This window comes from Sciurus carolinensis, chromosome 1 (assembly GCF_902686445.1).
Source record: "Sciurus carolinensis chromosome 1, mSciCar1.2, whole genome shotgun sequence".
NCBI classification, from domain to species: Eukaryota; Metazoa; Chordata; class Mammalia; order Rodentia; family Sciuridae; genus Sciurus; species Sciurus carolinensis.
Window position 1 is genome coordinate 191,238,487 of NC_062213.1, and position 26,474 is coordinate 191,264,960.

The 26,474-nt window shown below is 53.6% G+C and overlaps 1 protein-coding gene, 1 non-coding gene and 1 pseudogene across 2 annotated transcripts in view; 2 read left to right on the forward strand and 1 right to left on the reverse strand.

Annotated features, from left to right (window-relative positions):
• The first annotated feature begins 101 nt into the window (after window positions 1–101).
• Window positions 102–2,524, forward strand: LOC124959640 (F-box/WD repeat-containing protein 2-like; annotated as a pseudogene).
• Window positions 2,525–10,859: 8,335 nt separating this feature from the next.
• On the forward strand, window positions 10,860–10,985 carry LOC124968725 (small nucleolar RNA SNORA51). The gene has a single exon (XR_007105825.1). It is a non-coding gene; the product is annotated as a small nucleolar RNA SNORA51 (small nucleolar RNA).
• Window positions 10,986–20,862: 9,877 nt separating this feature from the next.
• Window positions 20,863–26,474, reverse strand: part of Maco1 (macoilin 1) — a 60,468-nt gene continuing 54,856 nt past the window's right edge. The window contains 1 exon segment of the mRNA XM_047567652.1: window positions 20,863–22,771. Within this exon segment, the coding sequence (XP_047423608.1) occupies window positions 22,569–22,771 (203 nt within the window). The 3' untranslated portion in view covers window positions 20,863–22,568.

The following is a 26,474-nucleotide window of genomic DNA, read 5'->3' on the forward strand; positions in this document are numbered from 1 at the left end:
GTGTGTGTGCATGTGTGTGTGAAAGTGTGTGAGTGTATGTGTGCATGTTTGTGTGTGCATGTGTTGTGAGAGTATGCGTGCGTGTGTGTGCATGTGTATGAGAGTGAGTGTGTGAGTGTGTGTGTGCATATTTATGTGCATGTGTGTGAGTGCACGTGTGTGTGCGTGTGTGTGTGCGTGAGTGTGAGTATGAGCGTGTGTGTGTGTGTTCAATCAGTGCTTCTTTACTTAGTTTGTCTTCAAAGGAAACCATGTAAATGGAAAATGGCGCATGGCCATAAACAGGTGCTGGGCAACCGCGGAGGAGGACGTCAGTCCAGCTGCTGCATGATGCCCAGTGGGATCTGGTGTCCCCAGGCTTCTGGAGGTGAGGGCCAGTCTGGGTGCAAAGGTGAGGTGGGTGGACACCAGAAAGGTGTTAAGGAGCCTCGGAAGCCGCTCCCCAGTGAGGCTGCGGACCCGGAGCGGCGGCTGCAGGTCCAGGCCCATGGCTGTGGAGTGGACCTGGCCACTGCGAAGCTCTGGCGGCCCGAGCGCGCCTAGTCGGTGTGAATCCAGCGCGAGGTCCCGGCCCCCGGGTGCTCACTCAGGTAAATTTTTCCATAACCTTATGCAGAGAAAGGACTTTGAGACATGGCTTGACAACATTTGTGTTACGTTTCTTTCTCTGACGGACATGCCGAAAAGTGAAACTCTGGGTCACCTAATTAGTCTGAGTGGGGCAGTCCGGCTCAGGCATCTCTCCAATAACCTGGAGACTCTCCTCAAGCGGGACTTCCTCAAACTGCCCCCTTGGAGCTCAGTTTTTATTTGTTAAAAAGGCTTGATCCTCAGACTTTACTCACACGCTGCCTCGTCTCTAAATAGTGGAATAAGGTGATAAGTGCCTGTACAGGGGTGTGGCAGACTGCTTGTAAAAATCTGGGCTGGCAGATAGATGATTCTGTTCAGGACGCTTTGCACTGGAAGGTTTATTTGAAGGCTATTTTAAGAATGAAGCAACTGGAGGACCATGAAGCCTTTGAGACCTCAGTATTAATTGGACCCAGTGCCAGAGTGTATATGCACTTTACTACAAAGACGGACTTCTTTGTACAGTGTTTAGTGTGGACTACAGTGATGAACTGGATATCTTGGTGAGTGGCTCTGCAGACTTCACTGTGAAAGTATGGGCTTTATCTGCTGGGACATGCCTGAACGCACTCACCGGGCACACGGGATGGGTCACCAAGGTGGTTTGGCAGAAGTGCAAAGTCAAGTCTCTCTTGCATATCCCTGGAGACTACATCCTTTTTAAGTGCAGACAAATATGAGATCAAGATTTGGCCAATTGGAAGAGAAATCAACTGCAAGTGCTTAAAGATGTTGTCTGTCTCTGAGGACAGAAGTATCTGCCTGCAGTCAAGACTTCATTTTGATGGCAAATACATTGTCTGTAGTTCAGCCCTCGGTCTCTACCGGTGGGACTTTGCCAGTTATGGTATTCTCAGGGTCATCAAGACTCCTGAGATAGCAAACTTGGCCTTGCTTGGCTTTGGAGATGTCTTTGCCCTGTTGTTTGACAACCGCTTCTTGTACATCATGGACTTGGCGGACAGAGAGCCTGATTAGCCGTTGGCCTTTGCCAGAGTACAGGAAATCAAAGAGAGGTTCGAGCTTCCTGGCAGGTGAAGCGTCCTGGCTGAATGGACTGGATGGGCACAATGACACCGGTCTTTGCCACCAGCATGCCTGGCCACAGTATTCACCTGGTGTTGTGGACGGAGCACGGCTGACACCACAAATCACCACCACTGACTGACTTTGGGTGCCGGGGCTGCAAGTTCCGAGTGCAACCTCTGTGGCAGCCCACCCACCGCATGAGCCGGCGTTCTCACCTGATGTCTCGTCACGCAGCGCTCATCACTTATCTGTTTGCCAGGGGCCAGGCGCAGGGTGGGGAGGGTTTGTTTTTTGACATATGGCGCAGCGTGCTAATGGGGTACACCATTGACTTCATTTGTACTCAGTTATGTTGGTCAGGATTAGAGGATGCTTTTGTGGTTCATCTTACTTGAGTGGAATATTGGTTTTAAGTAAAGAAAGTGAAATGGTTAAAAAAAAAAGAAAGAAAGAAAGAAAGAAAGAAAGGTGTTACGGCAGGCGGCCCACGGGACACTCGCCTTTCTCACGGGAACGGAATCCTTTCACCATGAACGTGGCGTCTGCGCCCACTGCTGCCTGTCACTGATGTGTCCCCGCCTGTGAAAGAGGCCCCTGGGGAGTCCTGAGCATGGGACAGTAGCAGCTACCTCTGTGGCCAGGGGCAGGGGCCCTCCTGGGGGTGACCTGGGTCCTGGTGGCACCCCAGCCTCAGCCCGAGTCCGCCTGCCTGGCAGGTCCTGGGAGCCGCGGAGCCGTGTCCTGATGCGCGGGCCTTCTGAGGTCCTTCCCCGGGATCTGAACCTGGGGGCACAAAGGCCCCTGAGCGGCTGCGGAGTCCTCTGCAGGGCGCTGCAGAAACAGGAACCCCTGAGGCCCTGGCCCTGCCCTCAGGCCTTGTGGGGCAACCTGCGCGGTCTGAGGCCTCTGAGCAGGGGAGGCCCTGGGGACCTGGAGTTGAGGGACAGGTGGGAAGAAGGGGCTGGAATACACAGAGCAGCAGGGACACAGACCGGGCCCGAGGACACCGGTCAGGAAGATCGGGGTGCTCCACGGAGCCCCGAAGGCCCCTGAGAGGGAGAGGCGGGGACTCGGTGCTCTAGAGACGCCACACAGGGGCCCTGCCTGGAGCACAGAGGGCTGCGACCCCCAGCTCCATCCCAGATGCAGAAGGCCCGCTGGTGCCAGGGTGGGGCCCACAGCAGGAGCGTGGGCAGCACCGACCCACTGCCCACAGACCTTCCGCTCCAGCCCAGTGGCCGCAGGACCATCGGGCTCCACAGCACCCCCACCCTCACCTGCTGGCAAGGGAGAGAGGGAGCTGCTTCTGTGCCCCACTGGCCTGTGCACACGCGCCCACCCAGCACACCACGCGTGCGACACGCGCCCAGCACACACACAACCAGCAACGCAGGACACAGGAAGCTGCCGCCCTGCGCACCTTCAGCTGCTGCTGTCTGGAGTCGCTCCGGAGGGACCCTGTGCGCCCCTGTGCCCCAGCCTCCCTTCCCCAGCCGGGCCGGGACCTCCCTGCAAGCTCCCTGCGGTGCACCGACCCACAGAGCAGCCCTTCCGTTGCTCAGACCTCTCGCTCCACGAGGGCTGCATGGGCTATGCTCTCACCTTCACCTCAGCGTGTGCCAAGGAGCTGGCACACAGTTGGTGCTCAATACATGCAGAACCCTTGGAAGAGGGAATGGGGCAGGCACAGTGAGGCTGGGGGCCTGGATACAGCGGTGGCTCCCAGAGAGGGCGGTTCATGTCAGGGTCAGCCCTGTCCTCGAGTGGGGGACCCAGACCCGTGGGCCTGGGGGGACAACAGGGGCAGGATCCCAGAGTGGGCGCTGGCTGAGGGAAGCGCTGGGTTTGTGCTGTGGTTTTGTGGTGACAACCGTCCCCGACACCCAAGGCAATGGTGAAACAAGAAGTGTAACGGCAGCGGCTGGGACCTCCCTCTGACTCGGTGGCCTGGCCCCACCAGCCCTCTCCCCTCCACGACCTCATACCCCAGGCTAAAAGGGCCCAAAGCCTTCCAGTGCCACCCGTGTCCCGCCCCACAGCATGAGGGGACACGGGCCACTGCGAGGCTCCTGGGGCCTCGGTCCAGCTCTACCACCACCCCACTGTGTGGCGCCGGGCCACCCGCCCTCGCTGGTCCCGCCTTTCCTCCCTGCCTGGAAGGGTTGGATGGCTGATGTCACAGGCATCCCCGGGGGTCCCCAGGGAAGCAGGACGTGGCCCTGGGGAGACCAGGGAGGAAGAAGCCCTGCCACAGCGAGGGTGAGAGGCAGCCCCACCCCGGGCTCCAAGGCTAGCAGAGCCACCACAGTGTGCACGACAAGGACAATGCTGGGCTGGCTGCCCCAAGCTGGGGCTGCAGGAGAGGACACAAAACAGCCAGGCCCCAGGACACCCTGAAGGGCTGACCATCCCTAAGAGGACACAGGGGGGCCGTCAGTGCGGGCGCGGGGCGGGCAGCGCTGGGCAGGGCGGGCAGCGCCCACCTGTTTACTTACTTAGTCTCAGTGCGGGGGCGGGGCGGGCAGCGCTGGGCGGGGCATTGCCCACCGTTTACTTACTTACTTAGTCTTTCTTTCTTCCCTCGGTGCTGGGGACTGACAGGGGCCTCGGTCCAGCCGCATCTCCAGCCCTGGTGTTTTTTTTTTTCCTTTTGCGGTGCTGGGGATTTGAACCCAGGGCTTTGCGCTTGCAAGGCAAGCGCTCTACCAACTGAGTTATCTCCCCAGCACCCGAGCCCCGGTGTTTCGTCGTTAAGATCTCACTCACCCAACACAAACTTACTGTTTAAGAGTACAATTCAGGGGCTTTTACTGTATTCCTCTTGCACTCCGACCAACCCCCTGTCTAGTTCCAGAACATTCCCATCACCCCAGAAGGAAACCCTGAGCTCTTTGGCGGTCACTCCCAACTCCCTCCTCCCTCGGACCCCTGGCAACCGCTAATCTACTTTCCATCTCTATGGATTTACCTATTTGGGGCGTTTCATAAGAATCAAAGGAGACACCGTGAGGCTGGCTGTGACTGGCTTTTTTACGTGGCGTGCATGCAAGCGTCTTGGTGTTTCATCCCTTTTGATGGCTGAACAATATTCCATCTACTGCGAGACCACACTTCCCCCATCCTACTGGCGATGGACTCCTGGGCAGATTTCACTTTTGATATTATGACCCCATCATTTACCGAGTCCTCTCCATTGCAGGCTTTGTTCTGAGCATCCCCCGGCTTTGGATCTGTTACCCTTCACATCCTGATGAGGCAGGTCCTGCTCAAATCTTTCCGCAGCAGGATTTGCCGCTGTTCCGTGGAGTCTGCGTGAGGATGCCACCAGGATGCTGCTCCCTTTCAGGGGGAGCATTGAACTGCCAGGGTGAGGCCCTCCAGAGCCTGTTGCCCTCAACCACAGAGGACAGCAACATTTGAGTTGGTGGCTTCCCCTTCACCTGCGTGCCTGTGCGCCTGCCCTGGGCAGAGGCCCATGGTGGACATGGAGGGAGATTGAGAAAGAAGAACCAGATATTATAAGCTCTGAGAGGTGGGGCTGCTTGTTACTGCAGCGGAGCTTGGTCCTCCGTGACAGAAGCAAGTCTGGGCTGGCACAGGCAGACACGGCTTGGGAGTATTTTTAAAACAATCGGTTCTGTGCCAAGCTGGATAAAAACTGAGATCAAGCTGTGCAGCTCGTTTCCAAGGGATCAGCATGTTGTTTAGGGAACTGATTTTTGTGAAATCTGTCTACATAGTGGCGGAAACTTTGCCCACTCTTCCCTGCAGGAGCCTCATCCCGAGATTGCTTCCAGATGCCCCTTTGCACATTAAGAACAACCACTCAGCTCCGCAGACCATCAATCCCACCATACTGAGGACTTGCCAGAGAGCCTCTGAGCACTTGACTTGCATTTTATCCTCCTAGACACCCTAAAGGGTAGGTGTTATTATCATCCCCATTTTCCAGATGAGGAAACTGAGACTCAGAAAGTAAGCATTTTCTCAAGTCCCTACACCAGTTTGGCGGAAGAGATACAGTTTGAACCCAGGGCTGCCTACGCCGTTTGGTCCTGAGGTCATCTTGGTCATCTGTGACTGACTCTACAATCCCGGTGTCTCCTCTGGAGTGTGTAGTCAGGTCTTGTAGATGAGACACACCGTGTGGTGCTAAACGGAGCCCAGGATGAAAAGTCAGGACTCCTCTGTGTTCCAGTTTCAAATCTAGTTTTAACTTACTCCCTGGCTCAGGGCAAATCCTTTGCCCTCCCTGGGCCTCAGTAACCACAGCATGGAATGGGACATCTGGACCCTCTCCGTGTGTCCCAGTATTGGCTGGGCAGCTGAACTACCTAACAAACTGGTTAAAAATGACCATTCCCCAGCCTGATCTCAGACCTGCAAATCAGGCCTGGGAAACCTGAATCCTCATGCCTGAGGCAAGCAGCCCTTGCTCCTGAGCCTCTGTGAGTTTATGGAGGCACAAAAGGCCAGCCCAGTAACCATGGTAGAGAGTCCGAATCAAACATCAAAGACACAGTCTCTGGGGAAAATGTCCTAGAAGAATCTAGAATAGAAAAAAAGAATGTTCTGGGAGAATATAGAAGAGAAAGAAGTTGGGTTCGACTGTGGAAGTTGGAGAAGCAGAATCCAAAGTTATTTTTTGGTTCATTTTTATGTTTCATTTTTCCCCCTTGGAAGAAAATTGCCATTCCATCTAAACCACACTTCCTGGCCCCCTTGCAGTTAGGAGAGTTCCACTGACACAGGTTCTGTGGTGAACTTGGAAATAGTGTTGATGATGGAGCAGACCAGGGTCCTGTGGCTGCGTGGATTTGCAGGACAAATGAGCAGCACACTTAGATTGTGCCAAATCACTGAGATGAGGGGTTGTTTGTTATTACAACTACAGGTACTTATCCTGATAACTACATTCTGGAGGAAGGGGGACCAGAATGGGCTCGTGGGAGGCGAGTTAGATCTGGATGCATGGAATCAAGCGTCAGGGACTTCCCGGGGGAGGAATAGCCCAGGAGCAGAGGGATGGAGCTGGAACGGCTGTGATACCATTATGTTTTGGATCTTAAATGGTCCCCATGGCTCATGTGTTGTAAGCTTGGTCACCTGTGTGGTGCTGTTGGGAGGTGGTGGAACCTTTAGGAGGTGGGGCCTGGTTGGGAGATGTTGGGTCACTGGTAAGTGTGCCCTTGAAGGAGATATTGGGACTTTCTTCTCTCTTGCTGCTTCCTGGCTGCACTCCCCACCCCGATGTTCTGTCTCACCATAGGACCAAAGTGACAGGGCCAAGTGACCATCGACTGAAACCTCTGAAACCTTGAGCCAAGCTAACTCTTTCCTTTTTTTGAAGTTGTTTATCTCAGACATTTTGTCACAGTGATGCAAAACTGACTAATACAGAGAGAAATTCGCCCTAGAGAGAAAATTCATCCTGATTGGCGCCGAGGGCCACGTGGCTAGGTAGGAGTTGAGCTCAAAATTGTCTCGGTCAGTCGTACCCTGGAGCTCTGGTATGAGTCATGCTTCATACCAGCTTATGGGAACCAATTGTTACCCTTTTTTCCCAACTCTGTGCTCAGTAACGTCACTGTGGTAACTTAAAATTAGCCAGGGAGTATTTACACCATGGTAACCGGCAAACACACAAGTCAGGGTTCTTTGTCTCCCGTCATTGAACACTGTTTTGGTGTGCTCCTGGTTGCCACCCCCATGACGATAAGTCCTGCATATCTGGAAAAAGAAAATCAAAGACCCTAGAGCCGCTTCTAGTCTTTATCCGCCTCTCTGAGCTGTGTAGCAGTCTCGAGCCAGCAAACCTCACCTCTCTGAGCCTCAGATTCCTCATCTGCAAAATGGGCTGTAGAAGCTGTCCCCTGATGTGAGCCCATGGAGGACCCTGCCCTCGACCCAGCCCTCCTCCCCATAGTGTGGTTTCCAGGCACATGGTGGCCTCCTGCTCTGAGCGCCTGGGACCCTCTGTGGGCCAGGCTCAGTCCCCACAGAGAAGGCTGACATCTCTGGGAGCCATCCTCCATGAGGGGAGGACAGGATTGGCAGATACCTAGCCCAGCTTCCCTACCCTGGAGGAAGACAGGTCTAAGGTCCATCCTACGCTTTCCCTGAGGTCTCTGGCAGGACGGAGCCCAGCAGCCTCACGGTAACCTGCGATCAGCACACCTGGAAATGGTTTCTGTCTTCCCTGCCTCATCTCCCCACCTTGCTTCTTGGGATCAGCTCGCCGCCCAAGGGAACTGCTTACTCTCTCCCCTCACCCAGGGTCCGCCTCTGGGGGAGTCAAGCGCAAAAGCAGCCAAGACTGTCGATCCCCAGGATTGCCTCTTCCGTGTGCATCGTGACTTACAGTGAGGTCACGTCTGCTACTCGCTCAGTCCCTGCAGCAACCCCGGGGGCACGCAGCAGGCCTCGTCCAGTGTCCAGATAGAGACTGAGGCTCAGAGAAGAGCAGAGATCTGCTCAGGCCATGCCCCCATGAGGCGAGGATCAAAGCTGGGCTGTCCACGTCCAGGTCTTCCCTGGCTGCTCTGGGATCCTGGAGAGCCCTGCGGAGGGGAGAGGGTGGTCTCCAGCCCTCCGCTGCCTGGTCAGGATGCCTGTGGCTCCTACGTGGACCTGGGACAGTGAAGGGCAATGGGCTGGTGGGAGGGGAGGCTGGTTACTGCGTCCATCCGTCATCCGGCAGGCCTGACCTCATTCTGTCCCAGGAAAGCCAGTCCTGCCTGGGGCTCGCTGGGGTAGCACGGGATGGGCAGCTGACCCAGCAGGAAAGGACAGGCAGGAAGTACAGGGGGCCTGAGAATCGGGAGGGTCGGATGAGGCCAGGGGCAGCTCCCAGAGGTCTGTGTCCCTACAGTGTGAGGGCAGCCAGGGCCCAGGGCCACCAGCCAATGTGGCAAGTCAGTGTGATGCACCTCTGGGCAGCAGCCTGAGAAGGGCTCCTGCTCTGGGGTTTCTGCATCTCACTGTCCTACCCATCACCACCTGGGCCATGGATGTCCTGAACGCACTGATTTAAGTTCCCAAGTCCAGGAGGAAGGGGTCAGGAGGAACCGGTTGCAGATATGGAAGGTGGATGTGCCAATGGGCTGTTTTTACTTTTTATTTATTATTTGTTTTTTTTGTGATACTGGGGATTAAAATCAGGGCCCCACATATGCTAGCCAAGCACTCTGCCACTGAGCTACATCCCCAGCCCCTTTCCAAGTTGCTGAGGCTGGCCTCAAACTCATGAGCCTCCTGCCTCAGCCTCCCGTGTAACTGGGATTACAGGCATGCGCCACCGTGCCTGACTGAGCCCTCTCTTAGGGGTAAGGAAGTCATCGCTCAGGGGGTTAAGTCACTGGTCCAAGGGGACACAGCTACTGGGTAGCAGAAGTAGGATTTGAATCTCAGTCTCTCTGCCTTGGAGGCCTGAGGAACAAAACCCCTGGCCTTCCACTTCTCCTGACCACCATATGTAAGTCTAACCACCCAGTAGCTCACTTCTCTGGTCCTTTAAGAAATACTGCTGCGGAGGCTTTTTTGTGGGGAAGGCCCAGAGAGGGAGGCCGGGACTGCAGAGCAAGCTGAGGCCTGAGCTGGTTCTGGAACCCAGGGCCCCGCTTCTCTGGCCAACCAGGCCCCACGGCCACCCACCCAAGCTTGTTCAGGATCTTGTAGTCCTTTCAGTTCTGCTCTGGTCCCTTGAGGCAGGGGCTGCTGCCTTCCACCCCTGCCCTGCCCCTCCCTTCTTTCAGAAAGGTTCCAGGCCCCATGGGGGCTCCTGGGCTTTCCTTACTGAGGCCACCAGGGTGTGGAATTGAGGCCCCGTTCTTTTCTTTTCCACCGAGATATAATTTGCCTGGAACATGTTGAGTGCTTTAAAAATTTGGTCACATTGCAACGTCTGGGTTTCCATGGTGACCTCACTTTGAATTTGCTTCCCAGGGGGAGATGGTAATAATTAATACAGCACTTACTGCTGTCTGCCCACGGCGAGTGTGGGGAGCCTCACGGGGTCCCCTGGGGTCCACGTCCCTGGGGAGCGTTCCCTGGGGAGGCAGGGGCAGGGGGAGGACCCACCAGCCCTGCCTACCCTTCAGCAGCTGCGTGGCCAGAGCTACGCTAGGCCGGATGGCTCTCTTTCAGAGACAGGGAATTCAAGGCACAGACAGAGTGAGCGATTTGTCCAAGGCACACAGCAAGGCCCAGACAGCAAGAGCACTGGCCGGAAGGCTGGGTTCCTAAGCTTCAGGCCAGCTCCGGTGGTTGCCAAGGTTGGGGACACACAGCTGCAGGACACCCCCCTCCCTTGAGCCTGGGATACCCCTCTGAGTTCCATTTGAGGGACTTCAGCATCACCCTCTCTGGGCAGCATTTTGTGATGCCAATGTCCCGTGGGCGGAAGGGACCTCTGCTCAGTCCTTGCCCCTTGTGCTAAGCAGGTTGCGAGCTGGCCCAGGGTCTGGGGGACAAGGCTCTGAGGAAGTGTGGAAGAGGGAAGCAGAGGGCTGGGGTGGGAGAGAAGCCGGCCGCGAGCCCCAGGAGCTCCAGGCAGGGGGCTGCGTGGGGAGCCAGGCGTGCCGCCTCCCGTGCCCCTGCCAGCCCTCCTGCCCACTGTCCCCACCCCTCGGGCTCTTGTGGTAAGTGCAGTAGGAAGACGAGCGGTGGAAAGCCGAGAAACCTTGTTTTGAATCCAGACTCCACCCCACTCTTCAGATGGGAAACTGAGGCTCAGAGAGGCCTTAGAGAGGTGCAGGAACCCCTGGATTCAAACCCACCGTCAGCCGGGGTGGAATCTGCACTCTCGACCTTACCGGGCAGGGCTCCCCCTTCCGTCCCCCGTCGCCCTCGGGCCTGGCTGAGAGTCCAGCTCCAGTGCAGAGCTGGAGGGCTGGGGGCCGGGCCCTCCTGAGCAGGCAGAGGGCAGGAAGGAGGGAGCAGGTGGGACTCGGGGAACAAAGGCTCTGCACTTGGACTGAGGAAGTGGGTTTTCTCAAAGGGGTGGGGAGAAGGGGAGCTGGGGCAATGGCCTTGGTATCTTCAGCCACCTTTGTTCATCCCAAAACGAACCTGTGGCTTTGGTCTGCTGCCACCAGGTGGCAGTATAATTGGGCCACCGGGCTCAGAGATGCGGCCTCATGAAAACAAACATTTTACCCGTTTTCCAAAAAGATACCGTATTTGAAGAATCCGGTTTAGGCCTCCTGGTGCTTACCCCAGGCTGTGTCCCCACTGACCGCAGGAAGAGGAGGCAGAGCCAGCCTACCCAAGAGCCCCGCCGCCGGGCCCTGTGCCTCATCTGTATTGTGAGCAGGGAGACACCGAGGGGGTTAAACACACACACACACACACACACACACACACACACACACACAATTTAACCTGATTTAAAAAATTAAGATCGCTCGGGGGGAAATGCCTGCGATACAATTTGGTTCACTCTTCCCTGACGCTTAACTTTTCTCTTTCCGTCCGATGGTCTGTCTTTCCCTTTCTGTCTGGATCTGGTCAACAACTGGAGTCCCCCCTAAATGTCTTCATGCCAACTGGAGACAAGGACGTTGCAGGGGACAGAGCCCGCCCCACCCCTCCCCTCAGGCGCCCAGCCCTAGGTTGCAGCCCCCACCCCGGCTGCCCACTCTGCACAGCGGACCCCACGGACCCCACGTGGACTCTTGCTGCCTGCCGGGAAGACCTGCCCCTCCAGGCAGAGACCGGGCTCCTTCATCCCGGTAACTGTCCTAGGTCCTGACCACAATCCCGATCACGCAGATGATGATCGGAAGTCTGTTGAATCAGTGAATGAATCGCCATCTCGCGGCTAAGGAAACGGGTTCCTGGGAGTCAGGAATGCGGGTGAGGATGGCGCCTGGCACAGATGTGCTCATTTAGTGCCCACAGCATTCCAGGAGGTAGCGCCTGATACCAGTGAGGAAACTGAGGCTCAGAGGCTGGAGTGGGGGAGCAGCTGAAGGAGCCGTCGCCTGTCCCGCGCAACAGCTCAGTCCCCATGGGCGCGTGCTCATCCAGCCCCTGGTTGGGTTAGGACTGGCCTGTTGCCGTTAGTGCTTATGGGATTCCTAGTCCTGCTGGGCCCTGTGGCGTCTGAGCTCGCAGAGGGGACGACAGTCTGCTGTCCACCCTCCTCACTCTGGCTGGGGTTCAAAGCAGCCTGAATCCAAACCTCAGCACCTTGTGGGTGAACCCGAGGGCGGCCACCCTGATGGCTCCTGGCGGCTCTCCCCACACGGCCCTCATGGGGCCCTGGTGTGACCTTGGCCATCTTGAACTTTATATCCTCACGCCACGAGGTCTGGCCAGAGAGCTTCAGGTGTTTTTTGGGGGATGGCCAGGAGCCTGCAGTGGCTGGCTAAAGTCTCCTCCGTCACTTTGGTCAGCATGGGTGGAATGTCCATCTCTGAGCAATCGGGATGGCCTGAAGCACAGCACGGAGGGGTGGACTGGCCCTGATGGCAGAAGACGAGAGGGGAGTCTGCTCTGGGAAGCTCAGGCCCCGCTGTGGAGGAAGGGATGGATGCAGGAGGCGGCGGCCACATTGGTTCAGTCTTTCCAGAGCTGAGAACCCACAGGTGAAGTCCACCTGGAAGCTGCTGGCCTGAGACACGCCCTGAGCGCCGATCCCAGTCACCAGCTTCCTGCCCAGCTCCTCCGTTTGTTGACTGGGAGGGCAGGGACGGGGCCTTGGCTGCCTGCCTGCACAAAGCTGTGGTGAGCGTCCAAGTGACCCAGGAGGGCACCTGGCCTGGCCTGGCCACTCCTCCCACCCACCTGCTGCCCGTGTGCACCCAGTGGCTCCCCGGATGCCCAGCCAACCTGCATAGGAGGCTTCCTCTCAGCCGTGGCTTTTCCCCCCGAGGTGAAAAGACAGGGGTGGTAAGAGAAGGGTGGGATCCGGGTCACTCTTCCAGGCCGTGGGGCAAAGCTGGGCAGAGGTCCCCTCCTCCTAGCCAGGCTGACAGTATCAGCCAAAAAAGCTCCTGGAGGACGAGGTGACTTCCAGAATGGATAGGGGTGTTGGTCCTGGCAGCTGCAGTGACCACTGTGGCTCAGATGTCCTCCTGGACAGGCATCTGTGGTCTAATTGAATGGGGCAGCTGTTGGGTCAACATCAGGAGCAAAAATTAGGGTATGGTTGAGGGAAGAAGCCATTCAGTGATAACCCGGGGACACCCCACCTTCTGAGTGACCTGTCTCTCACAGGCCTTTCGGCCCCCACATCCTGGGAGCCCGATGTGTCCCGTCCACTGGAAGAGGACGACATTCTGGGACCTTCCCCAGGCACTGGTGGACATTGCCATGGCCAATGTCATGGTTACGGCCCTGGGGCTGCAGTGCCAGGCCAGCCTGGGTTTGGACCTCAGCCTCTGTTCTCCCCGTCTGCATGACCTTGGCTAAGGTCCCCTGTCCCTCTGCACCTCGGCTTCCTCATCTGTGAGGCCATGATAACTCTGCCAACCCGTAGGCTGCCGTGGAAGCAAATGAGAAAAGTGGACCAGGGCCTGGCTTGGGGTGGTGCTCAGAGAGGTCTCCTCTGGTTGGTGGCTCTGGGATGGGCAGCTCTGAGGAGGAAGGAGGCGGAGTGAGACGTGGGTGGGAAGAGCAGCAGGAGGCTCTGGACTCCAGTGGTCCCTCTCCCAGCTGGCAAATGTTTACTGAGCACCTACTGTGTGCCAGGCATGTTTTGTTTTGCTGTGGTCCTGGGAACGGAACCCAGGGCCTTGTACATGCTAAGCAAGTGCTCTACCATCAAGCCATGTGGTCCCAACCCTCTTTATTTTGAGACAGGGTCTCGCTAAGTTGCCAAGCTGACCTCGAACATGTGATCTCCTGAGTGGCGGGATTACAGGCAGGTGCCACTGCTATGCTAAGTGCCAGGGACATAGTCGTGAACAAAACATAAAACTCTCTGGGCTCTTGAACCTGGCATTTCTGCCAGGGGAGACAAGTCACAAAATAAATAAATACAAATTAAAAAACACACAATGGATGGTGATAATAGATCATGTAAATATAGAATAAATAAAAACAGAATAGGTGGTGCTACATATTGAGAGGAATAGAGCAGAGAAGTGTGGTCAGGGCCTCGCTCAGGAGTCAACACCTGAGTGACGTGGGGAGGGGAAGGAAGGGGGCCAGGGAGGCACGAGGACCACAGGGAACGCGGCATCGGGGGAGGACAGTGACAAAACCCAAGAGATCTGACATTCCGTCCACACTGATGTCAAGTGTAAGGAAGCTTCCGTGTATCTTCTCAATATTTCTCTAAAGCTAAAACTGTTCTAGAATAAACGTGGGGACAGGGGATCAAGTGCAAAGGCCCTGAGGCAGGAGTGGGCCTGGTGGGATTGACAGGGGATCGGTTCCAGGGGAGTGGGAGGGAGGAGGCCAGACGGCGGGGGGTGGGAGGGTGAATGGCAAAGGCTGGCAGGGCGTCCTCGCGCTCTGAGGAGGATATGGGGGGTGCTTTGAGCACAGAAGTGCCATCATCTGACTTGGACTCTAACTCCAGTCTCTAGCTTATTGAAACCGACCTTGTGGGGCAGGGGCTGAAGCAAGGAGGCTCCTGCGAGGTCCAGGCAGGAGGCCGGGGGTGAGTCCAGGATGGAAGCAGTGGAGGAGGTGAGAGCGCCAGGCTAGGAAGTGCAGTGCGGGCAGAGCTGACAGCTGAGATGCAGGGCGAGAGGCTGGGCTGTGAAAGAGGCGCAGGGACGCCTGGGCAGCCGGAAGCACGGATCAGCAAAGGGGTGGCGACGAACGGGTCGTGGTACCTGTGTGCGGAATCTCCAGCTGACCCTGGGAGCTGGGGCGGTCACAGGAGGGAGGCCGCCTGGTCCCAGGGCTGTCCACTGAGAGAGCCGGGAGTGAGGGCGCCTTTGCTCCCCAGGGAGTGCAGCTCGCTCGCAGCAGCGCGGGTCGGAGGAGCAGCCTCACCCGCGGCATCTGGCCATCCATCTGCTGGAGAAGCCCCTCTGGGCCAGGTCCTGTGGCTCCAGGGGACATCTGAGGCTCCCAGTGCAGCTGCCCGAGGGACACACTCTGGGGAGAGGGAGCACACTAAGCTGCCGCGTCCCACCTGGGCCCGATACTCAGAGGCCGGGAGGTGCTAACGGGCTCCCTGCGCTATTTCCCGCGTTTGAAAAGGCCAGTGAGCAGCTGGAGAGGTGGATCCTCTGAGCAGTCGCGCCCGGACTGATGCAGCCCTGTGCTGATGAGTTAAACGTGGAGCCGGTCTTGTGTGCTGGCAGTCTTTCCCGAGGCGCTCCTGGGAGATGGGGAAAATGAGAGGGGCCTCGGTGGGAGGAGGGCCCCGGGACCGCTGCTGTGGGGACGCTGGCGGGTCTCGGCCCCTCGTGCTGGAGGCCCCGCTTGCTTTCTCATCCAAACTCCCAGTTTCTGTGTGCAGCTTTGGAGGGGCTGCAAGGTCTGTCCCCCACTTTGGCTACGGGGCCTGCATCAGTCATGGGCACTGAGATGACAGATGCCACAGAAATTCAGTTCTCGCGGTTCTGGAGGCCGAGAGTCCCAGAGGCACCGGCAGAGTCCGCGCGTCGGGGAGAATGCCTCTTGCTGGGAACCCACTTGGTGACGAGGCAGCTCTCTGGGCCTCTTTCACACGGGCACTGATCCCATTCACAGGGCTCTGCCTGGTGACCGAGGCCCATCTCCAAGGCTCCACCTTCTAATACCATCGCCTTGGAGTTAGGATTTCAGCATAGGAATCGGCAGAGAGACACAAGGACACAGACCTGGGCAGGGCCTGAGTCTCCTTCCCGGGGAGGGCAGAGGACTGGAGCCTGGGCTCTTGCTCTGTATTAGCTGTGTTTGCAGTGGTAACAAATAGCCCCCGATCTGCGGCGGACACCAAGAACATACGCTTCTGCTCCCAGTTCTGTGGGTGGCTCTGACCTGGCTCAATGCTCACCCAGCGGTGACCCCCAACTGAGAATTCTGTCCTCCCTGCAGAGGGAAGCAGGAGGCTTACCTGAACCATGCGGGCACAGGAGAAGCTTCTGCTCAGACCTGACACTCGGGATGTCCTCTCACATTCTACTGACCAGGGCAAGTCACGCAGCCAGTTCGGACACTGGGTAGGCGGAGACACTGGTCTCCCTGTGGGGATGGAGGAGGCCACTGGGAACAATCATACCCCTCTACTGTGGCCTCCCAGGAGGACTCTGGCTCCTGAGAGGCTGGACGTGGACTCACTCACGCCTGAGGCAGGGCTACCCTCTGGGTAGCTCCTGCTGAGAGATGCCCTGCTGGCTGGCCTTCTCTCTCCCAGAGGGCTTCCTTGGCCTTCCAGACAACCCTGTGTGTGTGGCCCTCTCCTTTTCCACTCCGTTGCCCTCTGGGCTCACACTGGCTACAGTCAGTTTGTATGGCTTGCCACATTAAAAAACTCAGATAAAGCTGGGTACCGCGGCATGCATCTGTAGACCCAGATACTCAGGAGGCTGAGGCAGGAGGATCACTTGAGCCCAGGAGTTTGAGGCCAGCATGGGCAACACAGTGAGACCCTATCTCCAAAAAGCAAAACAAAACACAGCCTCAGAGAAGAAGAGAATACATACCATATATCAAGGTGATGACATGGGATTTCTCTGGCTAACAACTGACACTGGTAAACACCACATGACAGATGCAACTGACAAACAGAATCTGAGACGAGGGCCTGGAGGGAAGCCCAGGGACCAGAAGGAAGCAGAGCTGACAGGGGACTCCACAGGGAAGCAGAGACAGCAGATCCAACCTGGCGCCCATCTTCATCTGGCCAGCTAACAACGCTCCAAGTCCTCGTCCAGCTCAGACCCAGTCCCACAAACACTCCCACACATCCTCTGAGGTCCCAAACCCCAGCAGGGATGAGTCCCCAGCTTCTCAATGCTGCTGCCCATCAGGAACCCCTGGGAAATGAAGCAAGTCATTCACACCCGGGGAGGTTCTTCCCAGCCTGGTCTGGTGAGGCTCCCTGTGGTGGGCCCAGGACGGGAGCATTTCTAGAGCCCCCCAGAGGGTTGTGATGTGCAGTCAGAGCTCAGACCCACTGTCCTCCCAAACCCTGCAGAGGGTGGGGAGGGACAGGCCATGCTGAGGGGCCGGATCTTCAGTGTTCAACAGGAAACCCCCAAATCTAGATAATATGACATCTCCTTATTTTACAAGGTTAGTTCAAATGTATTAAATCCTATGCAGATAAAATGAAATGTATCTGTAAGCCACTAAAGAGGAACCCGAGCTGTAAAGTCCTGAAGTCTGAACACTGCTGTCCTGCTCCTACCCACATGGTCTTTGGCTGGAGCTGTGTGAACCCAGCCGCACTAAGCCACAAGATCTAGTGACAGGCGCGCTACAGAGATGACGGCCGAACGGTACATACGACCACCCATTCCTGGATCTCAACCTCGCTTTCTTGAGCACTAGGCCAACTGTGGCCCCACCTGAACCCCACTCCAGGCAGATACCCCAGAGAACCAAGAACTGGAGCAAGTCCATGGGCCTTTCTCCTTATCTCAAGCTGCTCACCCCAAGTTCACTCTCGAGTCTTTCTTTTAGAGTTGTTTTGGCTTTTAATTCCATTTAAAATAATTTTTATTGTAAAAACATTAAGTTTATTGTAGAAAATTTAGAGAGATAAAGTATAAACAAGAAAATGCAAATCATGTACCATCTTACTCTGAAAGATTCTGGAATGTTCTGAGAGTGCCCTGCTGCAATGCAGATGAGAACCCAGAGACCTCCAGTGGGGATCACCGGTTGCCATTTCTCAAGAGCCAGGACATTCACCACCTCCACGAGCTGACCCTCTGACCTTGGGTACTTGTGAGGTCTAGCCACCTCACCTGTGAGGTCTTCTTCCTAATAATAACAATTAACATTGCAATTAGAGCGAGATCACAGGGAACAGCCTCTGTCCCCAGTGGTGCTGGTGGCTGGAGATGAACAAGACCTCTGGCTGAGGCTGCTTGTGCCCTCTGGTGGCAGCTGGTGGAGATGATTTCGGGCAGTCCTGGGCGCAGGGGTCAGTCTCATGCTCAAGTCAGTGGTTCTGAAGTGATGACCCAGGACTCAGCCTCACTTGGGAACTTGTTAGAAATGTAATTTTAAGTCCCTGCCCAACTCCCAACTTGAACCATGTCGGGATAAAGGCAGAGGAACTAAAGGCAAATGTTGAGAAGCCAATAAAGCACAAGCATTCAAAGGACACCCAAGGAAGGAGGGACACGTGGCTCCCTTGGTCAGAGCCTGAGACATTAGTCCAACCAGATCCCTTCCTGGAGGAAATGCTTGATAATTCCATTACCATCAAAATGCAAATCCCACAGCCACTCTGGGTGCAGGGGGCTGGCTCCGGGAGGTCACGTCTAAGGCTCCAACCGAGTGGAGAATGGACTGGCCCAGCAGGTTCCATGCAGCAAGGGTTTCCAGAGCTGATTTCGCTCAGTGATCCAGCTGTTTAGGAAATCTCTGCACCTGACTGAATCACGCAGGAGTGTGTAGAGAAAATCTGACAAGAAAATCAAGGTTTCAGCAGAAACCAGAGAGAGGCAGATGGGAGATGTCATAGCAAATACGCTACCTCAAATTTCTTCTCCTTCCAGAAGCAATTCTGTTAGTCATTCTAGCAGGACTATTACACAGATGGGCCGATGCAGTCAAGAAACCCTATTTCACATGCTCAATCTATTAATTGACCTTACGCCTTCAATAAATATTAATTCAGCACCTACCATGTGGTGGGTTTACAGCAGTTGATACATAGACAAGAGTCTTGATCCTGAGAGCTTCTGTTCCAACAGTGGGAAACAGAATAATAATCTGCAAAAGGGGCAAGTCTTGGAGGGCTTCATCTCCTGCACGTCTCCTCATTGATAGCTCTTTGTTTCTTGGTACAGGGAATGGAACCCTGGGCGCTCAACCACTAAGCCATATTCCCAGCCCTTTTTTTGTATTTTTTTGGAGATAGGGTCTTGCTGAGTTGCTTAGGGCCTCACTCAGTTGCTGAGGCTGGCTTTGAACTTGTGATCCTCTTGCTGCAGCCTCCCAAGTTGCTGGGATTACAGGCGTGGGCCACCATGCCCTGGCCTCAATTAACTCTTTAATTCTAGATTTTCAAAGCCTGAGTATGGCCTTATTCTGGACTAGAAGGGAGAGGGTGACAATGCTTATTCAGGTATGGAAGTCAGTGAGGGACAGAGCTTCTAAAACAATATGCAACCGGGGCTGCGGTTGTGGCTTCGAGGTAGAACTAACGTGAGTGAGGCACTGAGTTTCTCAGCACCACATAAAAAATAAATTAATAAAATAAGGTATAAGGTATTGTGTCCCTCTACAGTTTATATACATGTATATACGTGCAGTTGAGTCCCTGTTTAGAACATAGATTCGGGTGAGGAGTGAGGGGTTCTGGGGCAGCCTGAGTTCCTGGTCCTAATGAGGATGCTGGTGTTGCTGGCCCTCCAGGGCTGACGACGCTCTTGAGTAGCACTGGTTTAGGACTGAGACTGTGAAGGCTGGAGCTGGTCCCCAGAGCAGGAGTTCTCCGTCGGATCCCTGTCATCGGGATCCCTTGCTGCCAGTCCGACCTTCTGTCTGGGAAGCCCTGGATAGATTTCAGTGTTCTTTGGTCACCTAGTCCCCACAGCATCACCTTTAAGCAGGTGGGGTAGCATGGAACAAGACTCCTTAGAGGTGAGTGAAGAGCACCCAGAGAAGCCAAGGGCAGTGGGTGGCAGAGCTGGAGCAAACCCCTACCCGTCGGGAGGGCTTGGCCATGCACGCCGCAGGGCCCTGCAGGAACTCAAGCAGAGCAGTGGCCCAGGGCTTTGGCAAGTGTTGCCAGGCCTGTGAAGAAGCCAGTTCAGCTGTCACGTCACTGACTGTCACACCAGCCAGCATTTGTACATCTCAGTGTCCCTTTAACCCACAGGGGCCTGGCTGCCACACCCCTGCCCCCCGGTTTACTAGTTGGACTTCACGGAATTGGCTCTGGGGGAGGTTCTCTTCTACTTCTCCAGCTCCCTCTGCTGTGCTGTGAATTTCACAACTGGCCATCTGATGGCAGTTGTTGGAAATATTTGGTCCACCGGGGAGGCTTTTGAGAGCCTGGGCTTGGGTATGCAGTGGGCATGGGCAAAGAGGATGATGGGAGAAAGGACCATTCCCTTCCTCCAGGTCAGGGGAGAAAAACTTCATTCTCATTTCACAGGTCCCTGGGAAGATCTTCACAGGGAGGACGAATACACAGTTGGGAGATGTGGCTAGAGAGGTTATTCAGCCAGTCAAAACACACTCAGCACGCTCTTCCTGTGAACACTTCACCATCTAGAATGGCAAACTCTGCTTTGTGGCATGTAATAAATTCTAATGTACCAAGATGTGGAGCCACTTTATCACGGGCCTCAAATTACAAAGACAACAACTAGAAATTTCCTTGGTGGAAAAGAACGTGCCAACGAGAACACAGTATGTGGACATGTTCCTCTGGGCAAAGCAAAGGCAAAAGCCCAGCCCAGTCCAGGCGTGTCCCTGGGGAACTCTGCTCATGGTACTAAGTGTGGTGTCTGCAAGAGACGTACAGGCCAAGGCGCAGACAGGCTATCCAGCAACAAGGACAGAGGGTGAGGTGCCAAGAGCAGAATTTTCCAAAACTCTAGCCAAGATCAATTGTAACAATGGCCAAGAGAGGAAAACACAGGCCAAGAGAGGCAGTTGGCTTCTCAGAAGATGAGAACAAAGCCTTTAAAAACAAGGGAAGATGGAGGGTCAGCTCAGGACCTGTAGCAGATAGGAATCCCAACAGGACACTGGTCACTCAGAAGCCAGCGAGATTCTGGAAAATGGGAGAGGGCAAGGCATGGTGAAGGAAATTTGCTTTCGAGATCCTCTCTCCAACTATCCCCAACCACACTCCTAACTTGCTTTCTGGGGAAAGGAGGGTCGCACCAGCAAACAAGGCACTCTTGCCTCTTCTCAGATGCCGGGAAGGGAGAGGAGTGGGAGAGCGAATGAGAGTGGACTTGTCTTGATCAGAAACTATGGCAAATGGAGATCCTGTGTCCGTCTGTTCTCTGCCCAACAGTCGCCGCTGCCGCCTGATGTGGGTGAGATGAGGAGAGAACAAGATGGCAGTTGCTCAGCCCCACTCCGAACAATCTACCTTTCTGTGTTCTCCTGAAAAGTTAAAAAGGCAGAAAACTAGTTTTACCAGTAAGAAAATGTTTATTCTTTTGAACCCCACAGGGGGAAAAAAATAAAAGAATGCAGCCAAGACCAAGTATTTAACGAAAATAGTGTCCGAAGGGCAGCAAAATGGGGGTAACCTCAACACAAAGTCAGTGACAATTTTCCATGTTTTTGCACAAAGATGAAAAAATCTATGACAATTCTGAGTAACACTTTCATGGTGACAATTACACAAGATGATCCAAAAATGCAAATGGCAGCAACATGCACACCTGGCTAAAGCTAGAAGTTTTATTTTAACCCCAAAATAAGACCTGTGATTAAAAGGATGATTCTTTTTAATACTTCTAGTTCACTGACTTGTCCTACTTAATTTGCTTTAAATGAGACATACATGCCAATTAACAGGAAATTTTAGAACTATGTCCTTCCAGAACCCATGGCAAGGAAGCAAAACCGATCTATTTGGTTTCTTAATTTTTCCTAGTTTCCAAATACAATTTTGCTTTGTCCCTCTCTCCCAGTCCCTCCCCCCACCCCACCCAGATTTTAAACACTTCCAAAAGTTGCCTGTGCAAACACTTTTTTCTACCCATGTATAATACACAGTTGAAACCAATATCTTTGTGCAGTTTTGAGTTTAAAAGTCTTTTAAAAAAAAAACCCTCCTTGGCACAAGAGCTGAGGGATAGTCACGCCTCTTTTAAACTGTAAACACAAGATGATGAAAGTGGATAAAGCAGTTATGTGAAATGAGGGGAAAAAAAAAAAAAAAAAAACAACCTAGACCACAGCTTTTATTAGCCATCATTACAGTCTCTCATACACAGTCGCCACCAGCTTCCTCCCGAGGTGCTCGACACAGCACAGGAGACTGGGTGCTTTCTACTAAAGGGAATGGAAGAGGTGGCCAGGTGGCAAGGGACAGCAGCTACCCGCCAGTTTCACAGCAGGATCTGCAGTGAGCTTGAAACAGACAGGAAAGAGATGACTGAACAGGGGGAAACACTTTAGAGTGGTCGAGTTTCCTCTTGAAGTCTTTGCCCAGGCACTGAGAGAAGACTGCTGCCCACCGTTTCCTAGGACTAAGCACAGCGGTGGGCAGGTGAACGTCTCCATCGTGACCCTGTTAATCCTCACAGCTAGGCCCATCGCTCAAGTCTCTCCTCAGCCTACGTGATGTTCCTTGAATTTGTTTGGTCCTTGGAGGGGCTATCAATTTTCTGTAATATTGATAATAGTCTTCTTTAATGCAGCTATAAATCAAAGCTGTTAAGTTACTTAACCCTTCGCTCTAAAAACTAAGCTTGTCATCATCCCGTGTAAATCCAATGTGCAGTTTTTGCTTGCTTATTTAAGAACAAAGCAAAACAAAGCGTTGAAAAGCAAAAACTCTGCTTTTTTTCTTCAAGAGGAAACTATGTAAGAATACAGAAAAGGCAAGATTGGCTACTTGAAATCCAAGAATGGTTTTAATGTGTTGGCCGAGAAAAATAAACTGCGAAGTTCTGTGAGGTCTTCTAAAAATTCACAACTGATGGGCAGTTCTAATCAGACTTGGATGTCGTCTTCCCCCCTTTTAAAAATGACAACATATACAGTCCCACAAAATACAATATAAACTTTTTTGTCTTGACTGCCAGAGATGCTGCTTTGTGAGGCCTTCTGGTAACCAAATGGTTGGGCAAACACACAGCTGGCCTTCATTTCTTCAGGGGCTGGTAGACAGAGGCATTGGGATCAAGTCCAGAGGGGCTGGTCTCCACAAATTTGGAAGAATAGTGGGGGGAAACGGGGCTCAGGGGGCTGGTGGCGGCACTGTACGTTATGCTGGGCATGACGGCCATGACTTCGGCTATCTTCTGTTTTAGGTCCTTGATTTCCTGGTCTTTCTGAAGGATTTGTCCTGTAAGATCAAAGACCTGCCGTTAGCAAGGAGGAGGGCTCACTCAGCACAGTGCTCCCTGGGCCAACCCTGGAGTGGCCTCGCTTTCCCTGGAACAACTCCACGGCTTATGAGGCTTGATGGCTTATAAGGGCAAAGTAAACTTTTCCTTCACCGTGAAGGCCAAAGAGTGAATATCTTAGGCCTTGTGGGCCACACACTATCTTTGTCATTGGTTTTTTTCCCCCATCCATAGAAAAAAGTCATTCTTAGGTCACAGTGGTAGAAGAACTGGCAGGAGGCCAGACGGGGCTTATGGAATGCTGTTTACTAATCCCCTCCCTTAGAGGTAAAAGTGATTCTTCTCTCATAGGTGTGACAAGAGTGACAAAGTCAGTTTCCAGGAGCCACATCTTGAACTGGCAGTCACCTCTGACAGCCTAAGAGGGGTGCTGGTTTTGAACTGTGGCTCTACCCGCTTGGCTGGGAGGATGGGCTACATCTGAATGTCAGACCAAAGAATATGACACTCAGGCCTCAGAGCTAGTCGTGACACATTCCCTCAAGGAAAACAGACAAGGCTCTGGGACCGTGGCCCTGAGGAGATTCTCCAGTGACCAAGACTGCCACTGTGCCCCTGCCCCTTGGCACAGTGTCCCTCTGACCACTGCCCAACGTGTGTGTTCAGCTTTCCAGCACACCCTCCCTGTGTGTGTGATCACTGCTTCAGCTTTGTGATCCAATTAGCTCTGGCTGCCTCAGAGCCTGTCCCCTTTGGGGCTTCTCCTGTTGTCCCTGCCTCACTAACTGGAGGTTTTCCAATTCCTCAGCAAAGCCTCCTTGATTCTGCCATCTAAATCAGCTCCCCCAACTCTCAGATTCTCAATATGCCCTAGAAACCTTCCTGTCCCTTATTCTTCATGACAATCATAATGACAGTGACTGACTCATAGGGCTTCACAAGGGCCAGGTGCTATTCTAAGTGCTCACATATACTAGCTCATTTCTTTCTCAGGACAACCCTAAGAATTATCCTCCCCATCCGCTTTGCAGATGAAGAAACCAATGCAAAGAGAGGTCAGGAGATTGCTCAAGGAACACAGGACAGAGCCAGGGCTGGCCTCCATGCAGTCGGCTACAGTCTACACTCCCAGCTACGGCATCCTTCTGCCTCTCGCAACTGATTCCTTGGGTGACGATCTGTGCCCGTCATCTCCCCGCTCGACCATGGGCTCTGTCACTGTGCTATGTTTTTTTCCATTGCTGTCCCTCTACTGCCCAGCCCAGTAAAAAGTTGAGGTTCTGCAAGCTCCATAGCTCACTCAAGTCACTGTGTAGTAAGAGAAAGAGCAGGATTTAACCCAGGACCACTCTGTTCAAAAGCCCTTGCAGCTTCTGTCATGTTATGTGCTCCTGGTCTCTGAGGGGAAAGAATACTTAGAAATAAAAAGAGGCTGGGGCTGGGGTTGTGGCTCAGAGGTAGAGCACTTGCCTAGCACAGATGGGGCACTGGGTTCAATTCTCAGCACCACATAAAATAAAATCAATACAATAAAGGTATTGTGTCCATCTGCAACTAAAAAATAAAGAAAGAAAAGAAAAGAAAGAAAAAAAGAAGAAAAGAGGTTACTGAACTGCCCTTGTTTTGAGACTGCGCACAGGTCCCCACAAGACAACTGAGCACTTGGAATGTGAGATGCTTGGAGGCACGTGTTTTAAAAGGATGTAGTAGAGGGCTGGGGAGATAGCTCAGTTGGTAGAGTGCTTGCCTTGCAAGCATAAGGCCCTGGGTTCGATCCCCAGCACTGCCAAAAAAAAAAAGGATGTAGTAGAGATAAAAGTCATTTTGTGACCAGGATGAATCAAGTGATATAGAAAGGAAGGAGAAAAGCAACAAGGGGTTTGATTTGAATTACAAAGTTGGATTCTTATTAAAATATTCTGAGCAGGGCAGTGGAGGCGGGCAGTGGGGAAGGCAGCAGCCAGGAGCAGTGTTTTGAAAGGAACTGTTCCTCACTTCCTTCTTGTCCCCTAAGCTTCAAATGAGCATCAAATACCCTCCTCCTCTTTGAACAAAATAAGCTTCAGATGAATAAAATACTTAATGGCATCTGATACATGAGCCACTCTATCTTTTCCAGTGCAGATTTGAGTTCTTTAATCAGGAACACGCACACATCTCAAAAGCTTTGGCAAAGAGCCCCGCTCAGTCCCAAGGATTCCTGGGCTGACAAGGAAGCACAGCTGGGCTGGGAAGCCACGCGCCCCTTGGTTCCTGAGACCAGGTGATGCTTCCCTCCAAGGATGGTTTCAAGTGTGCAAATCCAAGTAAGCAGGGATGAAGCAGAGGGGTGGCTATTTCCCAGGGAGCTGAACCAAGCAAGCAAAAGGGCCGATATGCATCAGAAACTCAGCCTCAAGAAGGCTTCTCAGGAACCTTTGTCTACAACACTGTTCCCCATGTTCCACAGACGAAAGCAGCCTGGTGCCTGATCCCCTTCTCTATCAGTCCCCTGGGCCATCCCCAGCTGCTTCTATGGCCTCACTAACTTCCCACAACTTCCAAACCCACCCTTCAGAGTCCTAGGGGTTTAGGCTGGACATCCCACTGACTGACAATCTCTCCTATCTGGGTGTCTGGGGAGGAAATCTAAAACAAAACATCCCAAACCAGACTCACTCTCTCTTCTTGCTCCCTAAGCTGTTCACCCTCCTTCCCTGGTTCCAGCAGTCAACCTGCTGTCCTCAGCACCTGCCCTCTCCTCCCCGCTCTGTCTGGCCCATTCTTCCTGGGGCCCGTCACCTCTTACTGCGACAGTGACACGTTCTTAACTGGCCCTCTGCCTCCTCTCATCTCACCTCTCAAATCCAAAACAGCAGCCAGAACACATCGCCTCATTCCTCTGGAAAACCCAGGGAACATGCTCTCCGGTATGGCTTCACCAGTGTCCTCTCACGCGTCCCTCTTCTCTTCCATACCCCAGCTTGAGGCCGCTGGGTTACTCAGAGACCTCCCACACCTTCTTTCTTCAGCTTATGCTACTCCTTTAGGTAAGTGTTTTCCCCTGCCATTCTCTGCTCTCACCCTTCCAAGCCTATTCTTCAAAGCCCCCTCCTCCACGAAGCCTCCCTGAACTCTTCTCAGGCCTCTCCCACCCTCTGCCTCTGCTTCTGCCTATTGGCAGCAGGCCATTCTGCTTGGCTTGCCCTTGGAAGTGCAGGTGGGGTCCACGGGGTCAGAACTGCCTCCATCATAATATTTAGACACCGGCTGGCTTCTTCGCCCTCGTTTTGTAATGAATATAAGTGGGTCTTCTATGAACTACGTGCAGCGTGAGAAACAACAGAATGAACATAAAAACAGAAGAGAATCAAAATACCTTCATTAAGTCAAGCATTAAAAATATTTGCTAAATATAGGGCTGGGGATGTGGCTCAGTGGTAGAGCACTTGCCTACCATGTGTGAGGCACTGGGTTCCATCCTCAGTACTGCATAAAAATAAATAAATAAAATAAAGGTATTGTGTCCATCTGCAACTAAAACATTTAAAAAATGTATCTGCTAAATGTAAAACAATGTCACATTTTTTTTTTAAACTATATTGGAAATTGAACCTAGAGGGCTTTACCACTGAGTCACACCTTTTATTTATTTTTTAATTTTTAAAAATGTATTTAGGGCTGGGGCTTTGGCTCAGTGGTAAAGCACTTGCCTTGCATGTG